At 38.3% G+C, this 20,056-nt stretch overlaps 1 protein-coding gene and 1 long non-coding RNA gene across 9 annotated transcripts in view; one reads left to right on the forward strand and one right to left on the reverse strand.

The window, feature by feature from the left end:
• The window catches only part of Lamb4 (laminin subunit beta 4), a 103,194-nt gene that overhangs the window by 77,930 nt on the left and 5,208 nt on the right, over positions 1-20,056 (reverse strand). For 5 of the 8 annotated variants that reach the window (XR_012445210.1, XM_074064993.1, XM_074064996.1 and 2 more), the window contains exons 2-9: positions 18,328-18,394; positions 9,858-10,015; positions 6,650-6,785; positions 4,401-4,474; positions 3,211-3,399; positions 2,360-2,423; positions 2,000-2,214; positions 768-888 (exon numbers count right to left, since the gene is read on the reverse strand). Coding sequence is in view for 7 of the 8 variants with exons in the window: in XM_074064993.1 (XP_073921094.1) it covers positions 768-888; positions 2,000-2,214; positions 2,360-2,423; positions 3,211-3,399; positions 4,401-4,474; positions 6,650-6,785; positions 9,858-10,015; positions 18,328-18,361 (991 nt within the window). In the remaining variant the exon portion in view is untranslated. The other 3 variants (XM_074064994.1, XM_074064995.1, XM_074064999.1) reach the window with 3 other exon arrangements.
• Positions 4,931-6,656, forward strand: LOC141420683 (uncharacterized). The gene is made up of 3 exons (XR_012445212.1): positions 4,931-5,084; positions 5,858-5,931; positions 6,531-6,656. It is a non-coding gene; the product is annotated as an uncharacterized lncRNA (long non-coding RNA).

Consider the following 20,056-nt stretch of genomic DNA (forward strand, 5'->3'; position numbering starts at 1 on the left):
GGATCAGAGAACTTGGAAGGGTGGCTGCAGGTCATTTTCAGCTTCTCTGGGGCTCTGCTAAAGACCTAGAGTACCAGATGGTCATTTGGAGGAATTTGTTTGTCTTTGTGGTAATGTCTGTGCAAACAGCTTAAACTTGGCCAGTGTTTTGCTGGCTCTGGTATGCTGTGATTGTCACAGATGGGGCTTTTTCATTAGAGCTCTTCTAGGGAACTTTTCATTCCCTTAAGTCCTATTTTTCCTAAATCTGGGAAAAGAAACGGAATAACAAGATTGTTTGGAAGTTCATCAAAATTTAGAGGCAGTAAACATGTTGTCAAAAAGTAAAATAGCCCCTTATTGACCTAAATAGTTCATAAAAAATACCATAGCCTATCAAACTCAATCCTGGACTTCCTTTATCCTATTAGCCAATATGTGGGTTTGAGGTTATGTTCATGGAATGCATGATTATGCAGGAAGATCTCTGGACCAACTCTAGTGTTCATCGTTCATCAGATTCTTGGACCTGCATTGCTCTCTGCCATTCTGCCATCACAACGCTCTGTCCCTCCTCTGAAAATGTGCCACACAACATGCATATTCTTTCCTTTTAAAAGCTAATTTGGGAAGTTGGTGATTCTTCCACCTGAGATAATTGGGACAATTAGGACATCACACAATTGCAGCTAGGAGTCACAGTTTCATTCCCTCTGTTCCCTGCAGCCCCACATCAGTGAAAGCAAGGAAAGCACGCTCAGGCTATGTGAGAATTCATTTTCACCCACATCTGCAAGTGTTGTCCTGAGAGCCCACAGCTGGTCTCCAAGGAGCATCTTGGAAGAAATCCTTGCATCTCTCACAGTTGGGGCCATCTGTATTGTGCTGACAGACACAGTGACCATGAACCTGTGTTGTGTAAAAAACAGTGTTAAAATAGGGCTTGTTTTTGAGGAGGATAGGGTTCTTTATTTGGAAAATGAAATACCAAGCCATGGGCCCTCTGTGATTTTTAGTTCTCCATGTACCAATGATAATACCAATGTTGACTTGCTCAACCAGCTTTTAAAGTTTAAAAATTTTCAGAAGCTCAGTCAATATTTTCAGTAATTTTTTCGGCTTTTTTGAGTTCTTATTTCAAAGCAGAACATTGCAGCCCTCAGTAAAATGAGGAACAAGATGGCACTTTGGGAGAAGGGAAAATTGGGAGTCAGAAAAGGGGAAGAAGCTGGACAAAGATTTGTGATTCCATTGTGCTTTCGTAAAATGCTCTACATGGCCCATGTTCAGAGAGAGTAGCTACATTTCCGGAGAAACAAAGGTGGCAGGTTGGAAAGTGCAATGGCCTCCACAGCCAGGGCTGAGGTCGCTGTGCCTAATAAATAATTTGAGGTGGTTTAATAGACACACCCTTGAGCTTAGCACAAAACTATAGTTCTCGGGCTGGAGTGTAGCTCAGTGGTACAGCATTTATGTAGAACATTTGAGGCCCTGGTTTAAATTCCCAGCACCACAAAAACAATAACAACAACAACAAAAGACTAGTCCTGAGAATGAGAGAGATATGCAGTACTGAAACTTGTTCAGAGTACAAGAATGTCACATGGGTTGACCATTTTTATAATATCGGATATTACTGAAACACTAGCTTTGAATACGGGTCTTTCATCCAAAAGACAGTAAATAATTTTTTGTGAGAGAATGAATGTGAAATTCTGGTTCATTACTATCAAATCTGTACATCCTAAAAAATGAATAAACAAAAAGTTGAAATTATAAATTCTGTTCATGAGTTGAGAGATACCCATAGGTGGCAGAATCCAAAAGCATCTCTGGCTAGAGGAATTGGGAAGCCTGTGGGACCTGAGATGGCCTGTGGGGCAAGGTTCAGTGATATCTGCCACTTGCAAAACTGGCACTAGGATTTGTTGAACTGCATATACAGTTCTGGTCTACATTTAGTACCAGGACAGCAAAAGATGGGAAGGAAAGCCAGTTGCTCTTTTGGATAATAACTCACCATTGCTGGAGGGCTGAAAACATCTCCACGCACCTTCTGCATAGGGCCACATTCACTGGCATGGCCATTGCAAAAACAGCTTCCTCGAATGACCATCTCATACAGCGCATAGTAGTATTTATCAAGGGACCCATTCTGCTTCCTTCCAAGTAAAGTATCCCCCAGGGTATGGAGCTTGGTAAAGTTTATCCTCAGGTTTGTTAATGTCACAAGGTCTTACAAAAAGGAAAGTAAAACAACCAAAGTGCATTTGAATTGCATTGCTTCAGGGTGCCCTTGACTGACATCCCCTTAGCATACCACAGAAATGTAATTATAAGGAATATTCCTGACATTTAAAGAATATAAAGTAATTCATACCCTGGATATGAGGGCTGTAAGGGTTTTCTATTTCAAAACTGGGATCCAAAACTTTTAAAACAACCTGTAAGACAAATATAGTTAAACTTATAATTGATTACCCCAAAACATAATTGATTTTCTCTTAAAGGAAATCTTGTCCTTGCAAGAAGCCTGGATCATTGCCTCCCCAATGGTTTAGAATATCAGTTGTCATTTGGGATGCTATATGAATGAAAATACCAAGAACAAAGATGAATGGAGGGGATTCAGCATCGCTGCTGGCTCTTGATGCATGCGTGTCCAAACAGACAGAACTGGAGATACATTGCTGAACAGGGCCATCAATTAGATTAGATGAGTGGCAGACAATCCAAAGAGCCATTCTCCAACTTAGATCTGCCAGGGAATTCTGGAGCTGTCTTCTGCCACCAAATCTTTTTGCTCTACCTGATAATATAGTACCTTCCATCCCCTCTCCCACCCGACCCTGTACTGCTCACCAGCTTTGACAAAGAGACGGATTCTCCTGGAGATTCCACTGGGTGGTGGTTTACAGAACATGGGTACAGAATGGCTAACCCAGGGATGCTGCCAGCTGTGTAGCTGTTTGGCAAGGGTTGGAAACAGGTGCTTTTTCCTTCCTCTGAGTGTCCAGTGTACAGTGTAGATTGTAGTCCTGTTCACTCTTGTACATGGTTATTTTTGATAATTTATCAGGATTCATTTCCATTTAGACATTTTCATTTTTTAAAAAACTGACAGCTCAAGTTGCATTTCAGTAAATACTACCTAAATTTCTTTTAAAATTTAAGTTAATCACATTAAAATATTAATTTACAATAAAAGAAATCCAAGGAGAGAAAGGCTACCTCACCACCCGTTGAGGGTTCAATATCTGAATATCTGGAGTCACAAACAAGGTCTCCCACTTCCTGGGCCTGGCCAGATGTGATGTCAGGAAAAGAGGCAGCACAGTCCTTTGCAAAATATTTGAGCACTTTCCAGGTGTGTCCGTAGTCTGTGGACCGTTCTACCAACATTGCAGCAGGCCGAAAAGTCTGAAAATAATAAGTAACGCTTATAATGGTTCACAAAAGCAGATTTTATTATCACTTTGGATTGCATTTTTTATTTACTAATTCTAGCTTTTCAAACTTTATGTGTATCTTTAAAAGTCTACTGTACAATAGACACACCTAGATCTTATTCCAATAGGTGGATATGTATGTATTCCCTAATTACATTTTGAATATGGCTGTGTGAATTATTAAGTAAGGAAACATGGCATATAAATAAAAAAGTCAATGTCATTAATGTTTCACAATAATTTGCTGTGATTCTTTGTCTAGAACACTTTTCCTCAGGCAAACTCTTATACATCCTTTGAAACTCATCTGTGAAAGTTATCCTGATTTAGCTCCTTTAACTAAATTCCCCAGCATTCTAATAATACCTCTATTACTGCATTTATCACTCTCCATTATAACTTTCTACTAAGATGTCTGTATTCAAGAGTAGATGATGAATTCTTTAGAGGCAAAGATGGGTGATAATTTTCATTGTTGATTAGTTTTTATTTTATATTCATTTTTTATTACCAAAACTAGTACCAGGCCTGACATCAAAGTTAGAATTTTGATGAATGATTATGTATTTTTTTGCTCCTCCCTGATGAATGATTACGAAAGACTGTAGAACATTATTCCCTCTGGCATTTAAGTTTAGTAAAGGCTAATTTTTCTTCCCCTCTTGATCACAGTCTTTTCCCAAATAAGTTCCAGTTCTCGTCTTTTTCTCTTGAAAACTATCTTTCTAGACCTATGGTCCCTATCAACCTAGTTCTTAGAGGTTCTCTTTCCTCTGTCTTCTGAGATTTTTTCATTAACCATATTGGTCATTAACTAACAAGCAATGTTCTTTTTAAAATTAATTCAAGAACAAAATCCAGGTGACAAAACTTGAGTCTAGACTTATTTTGGTTTTTGTCCTCTGTAAGGAAGCCAGGAAGTGAACATTTGGGGAGTCGGTAAAGAGGGCAGCAAACCCTGTCCACCTGTACCTTGAAGGTCAGTACGAGGTGACTGAACTGAAACAATGCCTCTAGGTCCAATCTGATGCTGACATGATCAAGACCTAAAGAAAAATCCAGAAAGAAGAAAATCAATGGTTTTCAGAGATCCCTGCATATCTTGTTAACTACCCTTTGTAGCTTATCTATAATAAAAAGCCCTTTGAAATCACATGACTGGTGGCCCACACTCTTTCCCAGGCTGTGGACTGGTGTCCCATGTCACTCTATGTGCAGGAGAACTATGTGAGAGCTAGCTTTTGCTGTTTGTCCACATACACATCTTGGCGGCAACACACACGGCCACAGTGTGGCAGTATTGCATATTCCCAAGGGAGTTCTGGGCCATTTCCCATAGGTGAAAAGAGGCTTCATTTCTTTGTGCTCAAATCCTCCGCTGCACATAAACAGGAGCAAGTAAGCCAGAGCATGGTAAATCAACACACCCTTCCTCCCAACAGCTGCTAACAGTCACTTGAGCTAGATTTTTGTCACTTGGCATAAAACACAAGCTTGGAACATTCCCCTTGGAGGATTTGAGGGCTCCTCTATGATATGACGAAAGTCCTGCCGGGACTTTGTCTTGAGCTCCTCAGCTGAACATCTGCCCCCACCTGGACACTGCTCCGGTCTCTCTAGAGCAATGCTGCCCAACAGAAGTAGGATTTGAGTCATGTATGTAATCTAAAATTTTCTAGTAGTACATTTAACAGAGGAAAAAGAAGCAGAGTTAGTCTTATTAATGTGTTCAAACCAATATATTAAAAACGTTATCATTTCAACATGCAATCACCACTGTAAAAATTAGTAATGCTTTGTTACATATTTTTTCCAGGTTACATTTTGGAAATCTGGGATGTTTTCATGTTGATGGCATATCTCAGTTTGGATTAGCTATGGTTCAAGGGCTCGGTAGCCACGTGCAGCTAGGGGCCCCGGGACTGGGCAGTGCAGCTATGGGCAACAGTGGTTGGGCTGCTGTGAATTGGGTTTGGCTTAGAGTTCTAGGGAAAATGACCTGGGGTGGGGTGGTGGTGTTTGCTACCCCACAGCCACGTACCAGGGTTGTGTTCAGGGCTCCTGACCCTTTCTAAGAGGAGATCTACTTCCCTTCTCTAAAGTTCGTGGTTGAGAACCTTCGTTCTGTGTCATCAGCCCTGGCAGAGGGACATTCCCATTGTGAGAGGTGGAACAAAGATTGAACATGTGGACAGAATAGCTGTTAATAGCACCAGACATCAGTGAAGATAGGGGCTGCAGTGAAATCATCTCATACACATTAAGGAGAGTCCAACTAGAAATAATAACTAGGATTTTGAATGAGATGGTGGGTTGTAGATGCTAGTCATGCGTTTGTCAACTGGATGACAAAAACCAGCCTCATATTATGCTTGTACTAAACTATCTTACATAGCATGACTATTTGTCACTTTGGTTTAATGGCCTAGGATGCCCTAAAAGAAACCTGCTAAGAAGTCTGAAGACAACAGAGATATCGGAGCACAAAGTGCAGCACAGAGATGTGAGTGGAATACTTTTGTGATCAAGTGTTGAAGACCAGTGTTGAAGAGGGGTCACAGTGAGTGAGGAAGCCTCCAATGGGGAGGCCCACAGGCATTTTGGTATTGAAGGCTGAAGGTTGGGGTGGGACAAAGTAAATCCCTCTTGGATCCACACTTAAAGTGGGCATCTAAGAAATACAGATAATCATGGCCACCGTCACAGTTCATGAACACAGAAGGGCAAAACTCCAGGAAGGAAAGATCTTCGGTAACTAGTTATTCTTAGCTCAAATTTGATATTAAGATCTTTGGCTTGCACTGGGAAGCAAACCATTCCTTCTCTCTTTCCCTTTGTGTGTTGAAGAGGGAAAAGCACCTGGTGCTCATTCTCAGCTCTCCGCTGGCCTTATTCAGTTTATAGCAGTGTGTTTTGTATTAGCCTTAATTTACTAACACTTCATAAATATTCTTAGTTTTCACAGAGAACAAAATGATTCAGATATTTTCTTCACTCACATGGAAACAGTGAAGCATTCAGCATTATGTTCTTAAAATATACTTTGATTTCTCTAAAGAAAAATACTCTTTCTTAAAATAAAAATAAATTTTGTTCTTACAGGAAGCTCCACATTTTTTGGTGAATAACATCTTGCTGTGACATTGTTAAAACCATACAAGGAGAAAGGTGTCTTATTAAAATATGAAGAAATAAAAAATTGGAAAGGAACTTGGTCATACCGTTTTCAGATTGCCACCATTTCTTTTCTCTGTCTGGTTCAAAGCTCCTAATTACATTCTCAATTGTATGGCTGTTCGGTTGGGTGTACGGATTGTATGGAAATTGAGAGTCACAGAGGAAGCATTTTTGTTCCTCCTGGAAAACACATCATTAAAATTAAAAATAAAGAATTGCATCTCCTTATTGTTGATCTGAATTTGAAAACAAGCTGCACTTACTGTATTTATCTTCCAATCTGGCTAAAAATAAAAAGCAGAGGAAATAACAAGACTTTACTTTTTCTATCAATAGGTGCTTAAATACAATAACAAATTAAATTATGACCTAGACATTTTCTAAATTTATAAATTTGAGACAAAAGCTTGAATTTATCTTGAATTAATTTTCTCTCTCATATAAGAGGCAGATACTCTGGAAGTTATTTTGAGCTGTTCAGAAATACTGAGGGTATACTTTTTCCCCTTTGCCAAAACAGGAATATTTGGCAGGAATTAAATGAAATAGTTGGATACTGGGTTATCTGACACTAGCATCCTTTTTCTTTAGATTTTACATTTTTTTTGATAGAAAAGCTTTCATGACCCAAATCTTTATTTCACACTTGTGAAAAGGATTTCCATTAAATTCACATCAGAGAGGCTCACCCTCCTGTCTTACGGAACCAGACGGTCCTTAGTAGTGAACTGGAACTCCAAACCAAAGCCTGGCTTTTAAGCCTGCTTAATTAGTTTGTCCATTTGTAGCTGCACTTAAACTCCTAAGGGACTCTACAAAGTTTTCCAAAGGACTGTCAATGACCTGCATAGTCATTTTTCAGCTAATCCTTGGGGAACTCAGAAGGAGAGTTTTTTACAGCACTTCTAGGAATTTATTTATTACAAACTTTATTTATTTATTTATTTACAAGCTTCGCTGCCAGGAATCACCTACAACATGGGTCCTCAGCCAGCAGGTACTTGGAAAACTCTGTCTGATCTGTCCTTACCATGGTTTCCACACCCAGCATGGTCTGAGTGGGGTCACTTTGCCTTTACTTCCATCTGTCGTCCCTTGGCTCACTCAGCTCCAGCTATACTTACTTTGCTCTTCCTCAAGCACACCAAGAACCCGTCTTATCACAAGCTATTCTCCCCTCCAAATACTCATGTCTCTTGCTCTTTCCCTTCTTTCAGGTCCCAGCCTCTCCAAAATCCTTCTCTGACTTTCAAATCTAAAATGAGGTGGGGAAGTGTCATTCTGCCACTCTGTCCTATTTTATGTATTTGCTGAGTCCTTGTCTGTGTTGGAGGCTATAGTAGATCATTGCTGATTTATTGTCTGTCTCCGTCATTCAAATTTGAATTCGAATCTGAATTTGAATTAGAAGTTAAAGGGGGACAAGGTCTTTTTCTTTCTATATCCTTATTAACTAGAATAGCATCTGGATATAATAGCTGCTCAGTAAAATTTGTTGACTGGAATGGGTGAGGATTTTAATGATTGTTTCAGCTGGGGTCTGTCAAAGTAAACCAGCCCGTCATGAGATCTGGATAATCAGTGCATTGTAGAATCACTGGCCACCCTAAGTTATTGTGGAAGAAAATCAAAATGTCCTTTGAAAATTAAGTCCCAGTCAATGCTAGCTCAATTCTGTACATGAGCGGGCTTGTCCCAGGCTCTAGAGATAACCAGAAATCTTGTGATGCCCATTGACAGGTGCCAAGTCTTCAAAGTAGTTCCAATAATCTTATGAAAATTACTGGGGAAATGTCTAACTTTAGGTTATATAGGTTATTGTTCTATAAATATTTTAGAAGCATGGTCTTCAGTGGAAGGACAGCAGAGGATGTTTAGTTGTGGCCAATAGGTGTGGTAGTAGCAACTTGGGAAATGCAGTCAGTCAGTGTTGACTTGTAGACTCTGAAGAATATGTTTTGCTTGATAGCTACTTCTTAGAACATGAGTGGGGAAAATCATTCTCTATGCTGCACGAATATTTACCTAGACTAATAACTGCAGATCCACCGCTAATACTTGTCAACCTGAAATATTTTAAGGTTTTTCTTTCCTCAGCTCTAAGTTTTCTAAGATTTCTGTCATTCTGTAGACAAAATAAGCCTTTAATTTTTTGACTGGCTCTTATTCTTTGGTGGTGTAACTTTGAGATAGAACAACACACTTTCTAGTTTTTATCAGATTATGTTGGCTCGTGACAACAAATGCCAGAGGTTGAAGAACAAATTAAGTTTCTAATGTTAGAGTTGAGAACTACATTTTTGTTCACTGGACCTGGACGTAGTAAAGTCACTTGAAGGAGCATCCATCCCACCTGGCCTGGTGTTGAGCACAACTTCCATCATGTAATTTCCTTGCAAATGTAGAGACCTCACTCTCTTACATAAGTACTTCCCAAACTTAGAACAGTGCTAAGCACCCAAGTATTGTCTCCACTTATTTATAATCATCATCTTTTACTAGAAACCAATTAGAATACAATGCACTTCCTAGAGACCTAAACAGGTTGCCTTAAATAAACAATACATGGAAAAGCCTGGCCCCTACCGTTAGGCATATGTCCAACTTCCTTCCTGCACATCCTCTCATTGAAGGGGCGGACTTGATGGCCTCAGGGTTTTCAGCAGGTATGACACACAGATGACCTTGGATGCTTGTTCTGCTGCCAGTGCACAAGAAGGAAGCCACTGGCTCTCTACTAAATCTGGATATTGGCACAAAAATATGGTTGCACTGGAAATTTATGGTTTTGAGGCAATACAACTTCGAAGTGGTATCATGAGGTTGGTGTACAATCCATCTAGAGTTCTACACCTCCCTTTATCCATCTAAAACAGAGCAATGGGAACTCCTGGTCAGCACCATGACCTCGAGGGCCTGAGAGGTCTTTGATCTCCACGGAATGAGTCAATTATGTTCTGCTCTATAGGAGTGACTATGGCAGCCAAGTAGACTGAAGAGTTTATAGTAATTCCCTTCAAAGTTTGAGCCAACAAGACTTTTTTAATTTTGAAGATAACAGCAAATAGAAATTAGGCAGATCTTCCATGTTTTCTGAATAGTCAAGGTCTCCTAGACTGAATTACACTTCCTGTGTCAGTTCAGGGAGGAGCATTGTCTCGTCTGTAGTATTGTCTCCGTGGTCCATGCATACAGGAAAAGTCAACATCACTGATTACATAATATCCAGTCAGTAAACAAGGAACCACCCACCTCTAGGTAGCTGAGGATGCAGTATTTCTGGGCTCCATTCAGCCCGCAGGTAGAGGATGCTGTAAGCTGTGTGCTACGTCCCACAAGGAGATTGCCTGGGGTAGGACGGCAGGCACCCCTGCTGCATTCATCTTGAGCTTTCAAGCAACTGAGCCATCCTTGAACACAACAGAAACAGCTACATAGAAGGTAGCCCAAGGATAGCACAAGGCCTCAAGAAGCAACTGGTTAAGCTGGAAAGTTAGCAGTTGATTTACTTTTATGTTTTGTTTTTTTTGTTGTTTTTTTTTTGGTGTGTTGGGGTTTGAACTCAGGGCCTTGTGCTTGCTAAGCAAGTGCTCTACCACTTGAGCCATGCATCCAGCTTATTTACATTTAATACTGGTTCTGTGGATCCTTAAGCTCATGCTTGTGGATGCTGCTGGTGCTCTCAGCCTGGCTGAAATCCCCAACCTCTGAGAGGATACCATCTGCATTCCTTCTCCCATCTGGGGCAGCCCGTAGCCTATGGCTGATGGAGCTGGGATCAACTCCATGGTGCGATTCATGCTCAGTGCCTCCTCTTGGCATCTGGCTGGAGCCTTACTCCAGCTGGGACCACAGCCTGTGCCCAACACTCTCCACCTCTTACTGGAGAGAGCACGCTCAATAAGTCACATGCTGATTGAGGAAACCTGATCTGAGACAGCCTCCATTTACTGGGAATTCTTTGTGTGGCATTTTAGGGCAAATAATGAAGAGTGAAGTATAGACTTAAGGAAGGAGACTCCTAACCCTGTCAGTGACGTCTGTTTGTCCAACCTGCATGAAAGAAACGAGAGAATTTAAGAAACCTTTGGGAAACAACTTTCTCTTAAAATATGTAAATTCAATTGAACCCCTTTATAACCCAAATTGTTTGTCAGATACACCGTGGGCAGAAGCATGCTCCTTTGGGTTAAAGTGAGAGGCAGAGTCCAGTCCGTGTGTCAAACTTAGCCTGTTTTAACTTGCTGTCCAACATGTCTGACATGAAGGGATTTGGTCACCAGTGATCTTGCAGGAGGAACACCACCACAATTGTCACCTCGGTTTTCCCCTTTCCTGTTCATGTGTAGTCTTTAAGATATCATGAGTCTGTTTAAAAACTATTTTTAAAATTCTACCTGTTTTAAATGTTAAGTCCTAGAGAAATATATAAGTATTATATCAGAATTCAATTCAGTACATTGAGAAGTACTTATATTTGATTCAAATGTGTAATTTCAATAAATTGAGATTCAAAAATGGTCTCACTTAATACCACCCAGCAAGCAAACTTGGAACCATTCATATGAAAAATTATATGATGGAAAAATTATAAGTGTATTAAGATTCTAGCTTACCAAACTACCATCAAATAGTAGTAGTAATAATAATGAATAATATAAAACACAATTACGTCCTAAATGTCATATAGAAAAGGAGGGGTGATGGAAGGGAACTTATGTGACTTAAAAGTCAGTTGCCATTGATTGGAAAAAGTCCATAGAGTAGCCGTTTTTTATTTCTTAAAAATATTTTTATATAATGGAAAAAAGGATCATAAGCTCTAAGCAGAGGATCTGGACAGGTTGGGGGTTTTAAATTCAGGCAAGTATTTCTCTTTCTTGAGACAGAGGAAGAAAACACCAATAAATCCTTTTGATATCAAGACATCTAAAACAATCTGAATCAAAACTCTAACTTTGTATATTTCCAAGTAAAATTTGACCTCAAGGAGAAACTGACATTGAATTAGAAAAAAATATTGCTTCATTCAAGTCTACAATAGAACCAGGGTTAGACTACAGAGTGACAGAATGGACAGGTTGGTAAATACCTTGCTATAGTTAGATATTTATATGTTTATTTAACATATTTGATATAACTATATTTAGATATTTATATGATTACTTAATATTGGGTCAAGAAGTATCAGATCCTTAAGTTTACTAACATATGATGAGTTACTCCAACTTTGTTAGGTGACATTAAATGTAATAATTTTTGAGTCTCAGTTTATTCAAATTACAGACTTGGTTAAAGTGAAGTGCTTCCAAAAATGTGTTGAATTGGATTCTAGATCAGCAGAATGCTCCTCAAAAAAAGATGCAGAGGACAAAAAATTTGGGAGATGCTGCATCCTATATCCCTTTCTTAGGTCTTCATAATCGACATTTGTTGCTAATGTCTCTTCAAATGCTTCTGTGAAAAAACAAAAACAGATATCTTTATAGTTTAGAATTTCTCAAATTTATTTCATGGAAGACATTTTTATAAAGCTTAGATTAATATTCCATGCAACACTAGGAAAACACTTTGGGAAATACTAAATTTCATCTTACTTAAGTGTCTTAACTTACTAAAAATGCTTCAATTCTGGAAGTGGGGAATTACCATGTCTTGCTTGAACACTAATTTAAAGTTTAATTTCAGAAATTAATATAAGCTGTAAGTGACATGTGATAAAAATCGTTCTAGAACATTTCATAAATTGCCCACACAGTACAACATACATGGACTTATGAACACAAATCTTAAGATAAATATTTGAGAGCTATCAAGTTAGATAAAAGGGAAACAAAAGAAAAATCTATGTCCACATGGACAAGCATTTTAATCATTCCAAGTTAACTGTTAAATACCTATATGTGCAACTGGGATGGGAAGGGTAGCCTGAACTAATTCTTGCTTATAGAATTTTCTCCATTGTGTTATGTATTAAACTTTTTGTAAGCAATAACATTAATAGATTGACTAATTGTTGGGAAGCTTGATGAAAATGAAGGAGAATCTTATTAGAGTTAAGATCTAAAGTTAGCACATATATAAAGTTTAATGCACATAGTATTACAGTCTACTGTGATATTTTGTAGACAGCTATTTACAGAAAGAGTTGTGTTTCTTCTTATAAAAGGTGTATTTGAATGGGACAATATTAAAGTGTTAGAATCCTGCTTGATTCTGGAGGCCATAATCTAGGTATTAGTTTTTCTCTTCATTAAAATTCAAATTGTAGATAGGTGATTTTGTAAAAAATAAAATGGCCTTTGAGTGGAAGGGCATAGGACTTAAAATAGCTCAAAAAAAAAAAAAAAAAGGAAATGTCACTACCTGACATTAAAGTTTGCCATGTAGCTACAATAAATATCAGGTGTGATGTTGGTAGATCAATGGACCAGAATAAAGAATCCAGAAATAGATTAATGCAAATATGGCCAACTGATTTTTGAGGTGCAAAAACAATTCAAAGGAGGAAAGACAACCTTTCAATAAATGCTGCTGGAGCAATTAAACATCCTTTAGCAAAATATCACATCACACTGCATCAATAGTAACTCAAAATGGATCACAGACTTATGTGTAAAACTATGAAAGTCCTGTAAAATGTTGGAGAAAATTTTGGGGACTTAGGGATAAGCAAAGAATTTTAAAAATCAACCCAAAAGCATGGTACACAAAAGGAAAAATTGAATAATTAGGCCTTATCAAAGCTAAAAACTTTTACTCTGAGAACAAGCTTATGAGGAGGTGAAAAAGCTATGGGAATACCAATAAACTCTTTTGTCTAGAATTTATGAAGAGCTCTCCAAACTCAACATTAAAAAACAAATCGGGGCCCCTGTGCAGCACCACCAGCACTAACACCACCAATAACAAAGGAAAAAATATCAAGTAACATAAACAGACATCTCACTGAGGAAGACATATTGACAATAAATAGGCACACAAAAAGATTTCAACATTATCAATCATTAGAGAAATGTGAACCAAAGCCATAATAAGTTATTACTATGTGCCTATCAGAATAGTTAAGATAAAAAATGTGATAACCCAGATGTTAAAGGAGGATGTGAAAAAACTGGATCTTCTGTACATCCCTGGAGGAGACAGATAAAGGTTGCAGGCATTCTGAGAAAAGTATTGTGGTTTCTTACAAAATTATGCTGAGAAGTTGCACTCTTAGGTATTTATCCCAGACAAATTACAACTTATGTTCACACAAAAACTTGTGTGCAAACATCCATGGTATCTTTATTTGTAGTTGCCAAAAAACTGAGAACAACCTAAGTGTTCTTCAATGAATGGATGATTAAACAAGGTATGGTAAATCCATATTATGGAATAGAATTTATTGATAAAAAGGAGCAAATTGTTACCCTGAGTACTGCCTAGGTGGTTTTACTGAATTTCTCCTTGCTCTCATTGAGAACAGGAAGCCTGTGGTTGAAACTGGTTGGCTCTAAGACAGCTGCCTGAGTGACCACAGACAACTTCTAGGTATGCTAAATGACACATCTTCCAGTTCTATGACAGTTGATAATTGCTATGGTGATGACTAAAAACCATAAAAGAAGCAAAAAGAGTCAGTGCACGAATCCCCAGAAAATCTCCACCTGTTCCCAGAAAAGACATGAACATTTCTCCCCTTTATTAGCCCACCTCCCTCATTTCTTCCACTCCATATCATTATAGATATGGATTATACTCTCAACCCCCGAAAGGTCAAGAGGCAGATTTGTGAGTTGGTCTCTCCTTTCTTGGCCAAGAATAAAAGTCTCCTTCACTGCTAAATTGAATTGTTAAAAATGGAGAGCAGGAAAGAAAAACAGGTTCTGTCTGAGGGGTTGTTGGTAGCAGTGGGAGGGAGGATGTAAGGAAAAGGTGTAGGGGGTGAATATGGTAGAAATATTATGTACTCATATATGTAAATGGAAAAATGTGGCCTGTTGAACTCTTCCAGGAATAGAGGAGGAGGGATAAAGGAGAATGATGGAGTGGTGAATCTAAGATATATTATAAGAGCTTTTGTAAATGTCACATTGTACCCCCAGTACAACAACAACAACAGAAGTTCTTGTTATTGGTTCCACAATTCTAAGAGGGAAGAAGGACCCAGTTTAGGGACAAAAACTGATAACCAAACCATGGGTAACCAGTGGTACAAGCAACAACTTTGATGGATCTCATGGGAATTATGCTGACTGAGAAGAGGTTATTATACACTGCACAATGCATTTACATCACATTTTTAAATGACAAAGTTATAGAGCCAGAGAACAGATTCATGGCTGTCAGAAGCTAGGAAGGTGAGTAGTACTAGGGACACTTTAGATGATGAAACATCTGGATTCTTTTTTTGTGGTACTGGGGCTTGAACTCAGGGCCTCACACTCAGTATTAGGCAAGCATTCTACCACTTGAGCCATGCCCCCACCCTGAAACTTCTGTATCTTGATGGTGGTGGTGGTGATGGTCACACGAATGTATACACATGATAAATGGCACAGAATTAAATGGATACATGTATATGAATGCGTGTAAAAATGGTGCAATGCGAGTAAGGTCAGTGTATTCTATCAATGTCAGTTTCCTGGTTGAGACAGTGTACGACAGTTATGCAAGATGTCACCATTGAGGAAAATTAGATGAAGGGTATACAGGAGTTCTCTGTTTTATTTCTTACAATTGTGTGTGCACTTACAATGATCTCAAAATAAAAAGTAAACAAACACCCTTCCTGCAAACACCCATCAGCCTCTGGACGATGAACAAAGTTAATCTCACACATGACATATTCCAGCTGCTCTTATGTAGTTTTCCCTTGAGATGTGAAAATTTATGCCAAGCCCTCATTTTGGTAGACAGGAGTGAGAGGGATGGGTCTACAATGAAAAATAATTTCCGTGCTCTGAAATAAGTTTTGCTTCTCTTCAGACTTCTCAGTTGTAAAGTATAAAGAAAGATTGTTTTCATATACTCGTCTTACATATAATGGATTTCTTTCTTTCATCTTGATCTCCAAAAATATAGACTATTAAAAATCAAATTCTTTCTTTTATGTACACACTCTCCACACAAACTGTCTTATTAATGTGGTCATTTTGTAGTAAATAGCAGACATGAAACTTATCCAGATAGCTCATGAATTCTACACTGCGAAGATGGGACATGATGTCTCCTTTCCCACAGTTACTAAATTGTAGTTCCAGCAGGGGACTGTCTATCCTCAACCTGCCTGTAAAGATTATTATTCGAAATCAAAGGCACCACATTTCCTTCTCTTTCTTTGAGCTAGTTATGTGAAAAGAGTTAGCTCCAGCTTATACTTTTTTGTGGTCTAATAAATTATCCTAGATTACTATGGACTTTTTCTTTTATTCATCCAACAACCCAAACCACATCTTATTTTATTTCCTGGAATTGGCATCCAGGATAAATAACTGTTCAGAAATTCGGATTCCAATGGGCGGAGTTTTTAAAAAAAGAAGGTCAGGTATAATAGTTCTGCTGATGCTAATGTGATTAACTAAGATTTCCCTTCTGGGGATTTATTCATTTAGGCAAGTTACATCCTGAATTATTTTATTGGAATTTTTGCCTTAGAGATTTAACATGTTTTTATAACTTGACTTGGCCAAACTTGTTTTGATCAGATGAGCACTCTTCAGAAAAAAATATTCCAAGACTTGCAGAAATTGAAGTATTATTTCTGTAATAGTAAGTGCAAATATGAACTTTAGTCTACAACACTTGACACAAAATGGCTAGAAATACACATAATTAAAGCTTCAGACCTGAACATAGATTTGGCAGTATCTTTCTTGGACTCAAGATGGGAACTGCCAGATTATCACATTAGCAACAGGTTAGAATCGATTCAGGGAATAAAGATGTTTATATCTTTTGGACAAAAATGCATTGCTCAAAAATGACACACAACATGAAGACAGAATGCTATTTAAATGAATCCAGGAGGTCTGGTCATATAAAGAGAATGTGCAGGAAATTTTCTGTAGAATGAAGGATCAACTGCAGAAATAACTCATTATGTAATTTTTCTATTTAGCATTTTTTGTACATTGTAATTTTCTTAATCATGTATATATACTTTTGAGTTCATTTCAGTGTTTTAGAGGATGTGAACACACACATTTATATACCCACACATATTAATCATTAGGGCGACAAGGAACACATGTTAAATAAGGTTGATACTCTGCATACAATTTCTAAAACCTAAGGGCCAATGCACTTTTTATGGTTCTTTTTCCTTCTCTTCCTGAGTCAGAATGCAAGGCAAATTGTTCAAAGGGGCCCCAATATTTATAAAATGTCTACAGTCAAACTACCAATCAGCAAAATGTCCAATGATGATGTGGGCAAACTATGCACCAGAAATCACCCGTGCTGAGGATGTGTGAGCCATGGGGTTTGTGAGTTAGACCTGAAGCAACCCTAGAGACTAGGTTTTGATAAGGGTAAGCTTGGGTTTAAGAATCCAGGATCCACTAAAGTGAGGCCTTTTCTGCCAAAGCTAATTTAGTTTGGAAGGTTTGTCCCACAAAGAGAGAAGGGATCGTGGCTCAGCAACCAAGAGTGGCTTTGAACTTTTTTAAGGTGTAAGTGACAGAAGGGAGAAGGTGAAGTGATTGTCAGTGGTCGTTTTGGTTTGGGATACTAGTTTAATTCCAAAGAGAACTCCCAAGGCAGCTGTAGATTAGAACAACTCTTTTTTTGACAGTATGGGGCCAGATTCAAGCCCCATGGTCCTGGGAAGTAGAGTACAGATGGAGCCCATAGATGACTCTGGCGTCTCTGCCTTCACTGGCCTGAGGCTGTGCCTCTCTGTGGCAGGGAACTCCCAGAAGAGAACAAAAGAACATTCACCATCTGGAGCTGTCCTTCTGGCCTCCATTACCAGCAATTCTAACTGGGAAATTACCTCAAGGTTTGGGAATTACAAAATGAAATGGCAAGATTCTGAAAGTTTGCTGCCTAGAAGAAATTCAGCAGGAATCTTTGAAGAGAAGACTCAGAGCAATTGATGAGGACTTAGTAACTAAAGGCAGGGCTGTCACAGAAAAGTCAGGATCAAAGAGTCACTGTTGGAACCATCTTCTCTATGATTAATGCAAATTATTCTCAGCTTATTAAAGACAGCAGAAGCATGGAGAATGTGGTCTTTTAGCTGCTTACTTAGAGGAGGGAATATTGCCTGTGAATTCTTCACAAGACCTCATTACTGGGAAAGGCGTTATATTCAAAGCAAAGCTATTTAAGAAAGACAGGGAGTGGGGCAGGCTGGGGAAGTGGCTCAGGTGGTAGAGCTGCCTATCTAGCAAGTGTAAGGCTCTGAGTTCAAACTCCAGCACTGCAAAAAAGAAAACAAATAAATAAAAACAAGGGAGGGCATTGTATTTATAAATTAAGAATCTGGAACTACTCAGTGTTCGTTAGTATCTTATATTACCTGCTTACCTGCTAGTGATAGCATTCCAGTAAGGGGCAACTGAAAGCTATGTGTGGAATTTTCCAGTTGTTTGACACAGTCATACTGTGGGTAGCCATGCAAACATAGTAGCATAGAAAAATAAGTGGATATACTTAAAAGGCTACTTCTACTACATTTTTTAGTAGTAGACAATGGAATATAATAAAAAAATGGATTTTCACAGCAAATACTCACCAAGGTGCAAAAAAAGGGTCAGTTGAAATTGCATTCTTGTGTCAGTAAGTTATTAAGCTCAATCATGCTAGGTTAAAAAACAACAACAACAAAAACTAAGGTCAGTCACTGATAGAAGCTACAATTGACACCATCACATGTTATAAAGGCCCTCAAATTTGTCTCCTGGTTTTTAATCCTTCTTAAAATCAAAATAGTCACAATATCGCATTTCTTCAGATGTAAGACGATATAAAAATTTTAAAAATATTTACTAGTAATGTTTGCCATATTTCAAAACAGCAGAATTCAATAGTTTATAGGAAATAAAACGAAACCTAATTTTTTTTGCAAATTTACTTTTAACCTATTTTTGCCCATGCTTGCTTAAAAATTTATTCTAATAAGCTGCACAGTTAATACGTACTCATCATAGAAAAGCAGAAAATTCAGAAAATTAGGCAAAAATCAAGAGAATGTAACCTGCAGTACCATCACCTAGAGAAAAGTAGTTAGCATCTTGCTGTATGTTCTATATTTTTTCCTTACATGTACAGAATTTATAAAAGTGATATCGTATAGCTCACCTGCTTCAATCAATGTAGCCCAGACATCTTTCTGTTCCAACAGCTATGTTCTTTAGTTAGTGATTTTTAGTTTAGTGAGGAGCATCAAGATGACTTGGGAGCCTCTGTGAAACAAACTCTGTAGTTTTGGCTGTGTCCTTCTCCTCTGTAGGTTTGACTGTGTCCCTCAGGAGGGAGGCCTCCCTTGCTCCAAGGCACTTGGAAACTCCAAGTTTTTCCAAGGAGAAAAACTGCTCTCCCACACTAGTATTTTTAATTACTACAAAATATCCCTCTGGACGGAGGAACCAGGATATGTGCCTCTTCTCATAGGAAAGTAAGTCAGCATAAGAGAGGCATATACATTTTTTCTTTTTTGAGGAGAGAAATTTTCTATTTTTATTTCTTAACACTTTTATTAGTATATGATAGTTAAAAAGGAGGTTTTGTTGTGACATTTCCATATATATATATGTTATATCCCGGGTTGGTACATCCCCTCCATTATTCTCCATCCTACCCCATTTCCCTTAAAATAACTTCAGTGTGCCATACTCATACATGTATAGAAAGTACCTCAACCATATTCACCCTCCTTTATCCTCTTCATTCTCTCTTCCCCTCCCACTAGCAACCTCCCCTCAACACAACCTATTCTACATTCCTGTCCATTGTTTGGGTGACTCAGCATTGTTCAGTGGGGATTTTGCCTTGGCATTTTTCTGTAATTATATTGTGCTTAAATCATCTAATGCCCTCCACTGCTCTTCCTCCCCTTGCCCCCACCACCACCCTGTATTGTTCAACAGTTTTCAGTGTGCTTTTTTGTGTCTTGTTCCTATATAGATGCGATGTATTTCAATATTATTCACTCACTCTCATTCTTTTCTTCTTTTCCTCCTCTCTTAGCCTCCTCTAACAGTCCCACTTTTGGCAACATTTTCTCTATATATTTATATGTGTATTTGATAATGCTTCTGTTTGCATTGAATCTGTCTTCCACATATGAGAGAAAACATGCAACCTTTGTTTTTCTGAACCTGATTAACTTCACTTAAGACTGCACACCCATGCTTATTGTAGTACTATTCACAATAGCCAAGCTGTGGAATCAGCTTAGATGGCCATCAACACATGAATGGATAAGGAAAATATAATATATATACACTATGGAGTGTTATTCA

This window comes from Castor canadensis, chromosome 2 (genome assembly GCF_047511655.1).
Source record: "Castor canadensis chromosome 2, mCasCan1.hap1v2, whole genome shotgun sequence".
Taxonomy (NCBI): Eukaryota; Metazoa; Chordata; class Mammalia; order Rodentia; family Castoridae; genus Castor; species Castor canadensis.